At 40.7% G+C, this 6,000-nt stretch overlaps 1 protein-coding gene across 1 annotated transcript; it reads left to right on the forward strand.

Moving 5' to 3' along the window:
- Positions 1-694: 694 nt before the first annotated feature.
- LOC147300791 (DELTA-sagatoxin-Srs1a-like) lies at positions 695-5,751 on the forward strand. The gene is made up of 4 exons (XM_086283086.1): positions 695-1,036; positions 3,579-3,672; positions 4,151-4,230; positions 4,679-5,751. Exons 3-4 carry the CDS (start codon positions 4,163-4,165, stop codon positions 5,103-5,105), a joined length of 495 nt encoding a protein of 164 aa, XP_086139212.1. The 5' UTR covers positions 695-1,036; positions 3,579-3,672; positions 4,151-4,162; the 3' UTR covers positions 5,106-5,751.
- Positions 5,752-6,000: the final 249 nt, after the last annotated feature.

Here is a 6,000-nt window from a genome sequence, read left to right on the forward strand (position 1 = left end):
AAATATGAGAAGGAATAAAGAAAAGAACACAAGAGAAATAAAGTGAAATGATAAAGAACAACAGAGAGAATAAAGAACAACAGAAATATAAAGAGAAAGATAAAGAATCACAGAAAGAATAAAGAACAAGAATAAAGAAAAACAGAAATACAAAGAGAAAGATAAAGAAAAACAGAAAGAACAAAGACCAACAGAAAAAGATAGAAAAAGGGAGAGCTAAAGCAGAAAAAACTGAGAACAAGAAAAAATAAGAAACAGAAAAAGTTAAGAAAAACAGAAATGAAAAGCAAGAGTATAAAAGGCCCAGAGTGGCGAAATTGAACACAAGAAGCGGGTGGGCCAAGCCTGAAGAAGGCTCAGAGAAGCCGAAACGTCGCGAATGGCCCACCACAGTGCACTACACCCGCTTAGGGTAATTTTTTGATCAGGGGGCACCAATACCAGTCCCATGGATGGACCGTGCACCTAGGTTCCGGCATAGCCGGGCCTATTCTTTCCCCACACCCTAACCCTATACAAAAAATTAAGAATTTGACCATGGGGTCCCGGATGGACTCAGAAGGCTGGACGGTGGTGCGTCACAGGAGAGGGCGGCTGACTTCCCGTAGACGTGTCCAGCAGGGAACAAGTGGCAGGGGCGGAGGGATGGACTGAGCACCGTCTGGACCCTTTAAGGACCGGACTCAATCCCACATCCCTAACCCTCATTTAATTATATTATATTACATTATTAATGTTAAGGTTCAGTTTGCATACAATTACAATAGGTTACAATTGTCCTACAATGAGCTGCTTTTACTTTCTTACTTTCAGTACATTTCAGAGCCTTTTCTTTATTTTACTCTGAAACTGGAAACTTTCCTGTTTTTAAACACACGTTTGAAATTTGATGGCAGTGAGACATTTGAATAACGTTGTTCAACATTCCCAGTCACAGAGGAAGTCTCCTGGAGGTGGTCCTGCTGTAGAAGAGCCTGTTATCAAACCAGTGCTCCCAGCAGTCCTCGAACTGGGGACTCTCTTAGAGGAGCGCCAGGTGAGCGTGAACCTCGGCCTTCCTCAGCTACTACACTGCTGCCAGAAAGGAAACCCGATGTTGCTGATGTCTGACGGCGGCGTGAGTCGTATACAGGAGCCGGCTTGTTTCCAGGAAGCTGCTCGCCACCTCGAGCCTCCATTTAAATGGAAAAACATGCGTCATGGAAGAAAATCATCCTCCATGTTTGGATATTTACATCATTTCATTCACACAAAAACATCTTCAATAACAGTCTGAATGAAGCTCAGGTGTTGATGCTGCTCACTGATTGGACGGTTGGTTTCAGCTCTGCTCTCAGTCTTTACTGCGCAGGTAAAAGGTAGAAAGTAGGGATGGGTACCGGTATCCGGTGCCATGATGGCACCGGTTCTGACATAAACGGTAGTAACCAGACCGAAAAGCAGCGCACATTTCGGTGCTTTATTTCGGTGCTTTTTTTTTCCTGAGCTGTGATACACTTTAGATTCTAGCCGATCATTTTAGGTTTCCGAAGATAGAAGGCGGGGCCAGGTACGTACGTTCTTTTAGAGCAGAGCTACAGATTAAAAATGCCCAAGGCAAAGCGGTCAAAAGTCTGGCTGTACTTCACAGCAAAATATGCAAACTCAGCAGCCTGCAACAAGCGCTTTGAGCTGATACTGTGATACTGTCAAAGGAGGTAACACCTCAAATCCGATGAAACACCTGGCGACGCATAGCGTTTTTTTTAAAAGCCGAGAAATGCGCCGTATTTGATAGCTTGCTGCGAGACCTCACACCGAGCACATCTACTGCGGGTGGGTTGCCTGTTATTGGACCTGGAGTTAGCAACATTCCCCCAAAAACACGAAGAGGAGAGTCCTGGCCCCTAGCCCTGCCAGTGTAGCAGAAATGATGACGGATGATGATGGCAGCAGCAGCCGTTCTTCTCTGCGTGAGTAGCTTAATGTTGTTCGTGTGTAATTTATATTGAGTAGACTAACCACGTTATTAAATTAATGCATGTAAGGTGAACTAGCAAACATCATCATAGCTACATGTTGCTGTCTTCTTGTTTGATGGCAGATACTCCCTTCACCCTGACCAAAAAGGCTAAAATGACCAAAGAAAAAGTGGAAAACAGCTGAACATGAGAGGTTTTTGGACAAAGTTTGTGTTTTTTCATTGTTTAAGCACTGCTTCCAGCCAAGAGTGATACCATATATGCCCCATAGCTGCAGAAAAGGCTAACATTGTTATCTTTTGACAAAAAAACAGCTGAACATGAGAGGTTTTTGGACCAATTTTGTGTTCTCCATTCTTTAAGCGCCGGTTTGAGCACCGTTTAAGCACCGGCACCGTTTCAAAAGTACCGGTTTGGCACCGGTATCGATAAAACCTAAACGATACCCATCCCTAGTAGAAAGTGTGACTGGATCTATAGACTGGAAACGGAGAAACTCACTGTGACGACAAACAGTTTTGTTCCAAAAACAGTCAACAGTCTGGGTGTGTCAGTATTAGATGTATTAGATGTCTGTTGACACTGGCAGATAAAACAAGGTTTCATGTTAACAACGGAACTTTAGTCTGAACCAGCCTGAAGTTAAACACACTGATACAGGACCAGAAGCTGCAGTCAGACTAACATTAAATTATAAAACCAAGGCTCTGTCAGTAAAGTCTTTACAATGGTCAGGATTCATTAAAAATGTCAGATTTTTCTTATTTCCAGAAATCTTGTGATATCTTGTGTGAATTGTTTCTTCTCCATTTACTATGTGTTTATGCCTTTTGTCCTGTGTTCATATCGTTATTTCTTCACCCCCAAATCATCATGGCAGATGGCCGCCCCTCCCTGGTTCAGATCAAGATTTCTTCCTCTTAAATGGGAGTTTGTCCTTCCCACTGTCGTGAGATCACTTGCTCATAAGAGCAGAGATCCTTTTCAAGTAACGACTGATGTAATAGGTTTACTTTATTGGAGAGGTAATCAGTAATTAGTAACTAATTACTTTTTCATATAACTTGACTACCACTGCATAAGAGGCTGTATGATTGCTGGGTTTTTCTCTGTATGTATTACTGTAGGATCTACCTTATAAGATAAAGTGTCTTGAGGCAACTGTTGTAGTTGTTCGGCGCTGTATAAATAAAACTGAATAAAACTGAAACACCAGATAAACCAAAGAATTGATTGTTGCATGGTATCTGGAGCAGGTGGCACTACTCCAGATTATTTATGAAACACTTCTTTCATGTGGACACGCAGGTGAAACCCTGGATTAATTTAATGGGTTGAAAGCTACCTTCGGTGACAGTTTATTGTCATCACTGGTGTTTTGGTAAGCAAATACAGTTACTGGAAAAATACCCCGGATATATAGCTGACTGGCTGTGCTGAATGTAGGAAGTTTAACAGGATCTAGATGGCAAACAGGGAAACTCCCTGGCGTTGAATGTTTGCATTGTTCATATTCCAAAGAAAACAAACAATGTCAGAGCTGAGCTCCGATCAGTGTGTTCTGATCTCATCAAATATCCTTGAGTTCATGAACAAACATTCTGTTTTCACTTTTAGGGTATACACAGAGGATTATTTGGTGTCAGTCAGACTTTAAGGACTGCTCACAAAAACACTGCTGATTGCTTTCACCTGAATTCATCTCATCACTGTGAGTATGACTTTGTTTATTTGACAGAAAATGAGAGAAGTTAATGTTTATTAGTTAACCTTACATGTAAATGTTTCTCTAACCCCCTACTTTTTTAGAATCTTTTTTTCATTGTTTCTCTGCTCTGTGTGTTTGGAGCACTCACTGTGGAAATATGAGTAATGTCACAGATGCTCAAACGCACTGAGCATCCATTTTGAAAATGTGTTTTTAAAAGATTAAAGGAATGAAATTAGAAAGGGAAGTTTAAGGGGCGGAAAAAGCTGTAGAGCCCTTTGAAGGAAAATTTTTAAATAAGGTCTGTCTTCCTGGAAGTGTCTGACAGGATGGAGCACGGGGACTGTAACATGATCAGTGGACACTATGATGGCATTTGTATCATGTCTACTGGAGACTTCAGCTATGTGTTCACTGATGTACAAACAGAAATGCTTCCACAGACAGATGACATGTTCTTCACTCTCGTTTTGTTCTTCAGTTTACAGACACCATGGGTGCTCGGCAGTCCACCATTCATATTACAAACAAGACCCACGGCTACACCCTTCGTAACCCCAGGTGACTACACCTTTGTTCTTCTGTGTTTGCTGTGGTGATTTCTAAAGTGGGCGGGATTTATATGTAACCCTACAGTAAGTTTCCACACATTAAATATCTATACTGTATGAATCTCAAAGCATATTCTTTTGGTTTTATTTTACAAACTCATCCATATTGACCTTTCATACTGGTGAGTGCTGCTGAACTGAAAAGCTGATGAATTAAAAACAAAAGAAATGTACATAAAATGAAACAGAATTGGCTTAGCAGCATCACACCTGTGTTTGTGTGCAGTGACCACACGGGAAGCTGTAACAAAGACACATATTTAACACATATGCATGTTACAGTAATACCCCTGTCCATGTTTCTTACTCTAAAGACATTGACCCACCTGACTCATGATGAGGAGTATGGATCCTCTTTGAATAAAAATATTAATTCATGTTTTCTTTTTTCTGACTAGTCTGCATCTTGTTAGCGGACTTTGCCAGATTCCTTTGCCAACAAAACTCAAGCCTTCTGAATCTGGCAATGCTCTGTTCTCTAAGATTGGTGGCACAGCGTGTGGATCTGTTGGAGTCTTCACCTACGATCTCTACAATCCAACTACAGACAGAGCTGATAAGAAAATAGCTGTCATGTTCTCTGTTCCTTTTGACTATGGCCGGTACTCTAACTGGTTTGCAGTCGGAGCCTTTGACAGGGAAACAAACTGTGATAATGATCTTTATCACAAGATGTATTACAGTGATGAGAGAGGGTTTGTCAGAGGAAAAGCTGATGGTCATGATCTGAAACACAGAGATGATGATGTTGTCGTTACATTGGGCATGACAAACTCCAGTGTTGCAACACTGAAAGTTGATGTACACAACAGGGAACAAATCTAATTATTTAAATGAGAGGTCTTATTGTTTTTAGGGCAGATCTAGCGAAATGGCATGGTCACCCTTCATTAATATTATCTGGATTTACTCACCCTAAGGCTGATGATCCGGATATCAGATGGTTAAGGGCCCCAGGGCTTCCCTTTCTTTTACAGAAAATGATCCTTATAAAATCTAGAGCAAAGATATGCCAGTAAAACACAACACTGTTGTAAAAAGGACATCGGATTAAGGCTGCAGCTGTTTGAGATTGTGAACCAGCTTCACATTACAGAAAACTCAGGTTAACCCTGAAGTTACCTGAATAAGCTAAAATCCTCTGGAGTTAAAACCTTTAGTACTTTAAAAATTAGCTTTGACATTGAATCATTAAAGATCAGCTAAAGCAGGCACAACATGGTCACATAGACGGGATATATGAGTTGGATAACTGGTCAAATCAGACTGAACCTCACCACCAAATATTTTTAAAATCCTTACTAAACTGTAAGGGTGTAGTGCAAGATTTTAGGCATTTAATAATCTGTTATTGTTTCTGCTGGAAATACTTTCTGAGAAATACTGATGTTATGTTTCCTGTGCATAACTTTAAACAAACAATTGCTTTGTTTGTTTGTTATTTTACCCTGAACATCAATAAAGACATAAACCGGACTTTAATGAAACCCGTCTCTTTGCTTTATTCACTGACATTTCTTCCACTTTATTGATCTGGTTTCATTTTGTGAAAAATGTGTAATTCCTTTAATGATACAAATCTAATTTTGACACACATGTTCACAGTATTGCTATATAGAAAGAGCAGTCTTGGTCTTCCTTGGTCTCTTGTGTTCTGAGGGCCTCTGGATGTCTGGATCTCCTCCATACCTGCTTAATGCCCTGGGGGACGGGGCTGTGG

The sequence above is a fragment of the Aulonocara sp. 'chitande type north' Nkhata Bay genome, linkage group LG23, assembly GCF_057382095.1.
Source record: "Aulonocara sp. 'chitande type north' Nkhata Bay isolate Kocher_YH1m ecotype deep benthic linkage group LG23, A_spYH_male_GT1.1, whole genome shotgun sequence".
NCBI classification, from domain to species: domain Eukaryota; kingdom Metazoa; phylum Chordata; class Actinopteri; order Cichliformes; family Cichlidae; genus Aulonocara; species Aulonocara sp. 'chitande type north' Nkhata Bay.

Coding starts and splice junctions, on each gene's coding strand:
- LOC147300791 (XM_086283086.1), top strand. CDS start 4,163: ATGGGTGCTCGGCAGTCCACCATTCATATTACAAACAAGACCCACGGC. Junction 4,231..4,678: donor TACACCCTTCGTAACCCCAG/GTGACTACACCT, acceptor TTTTCTGACTAG/TCTGCATCTTGTTAGCGGAC.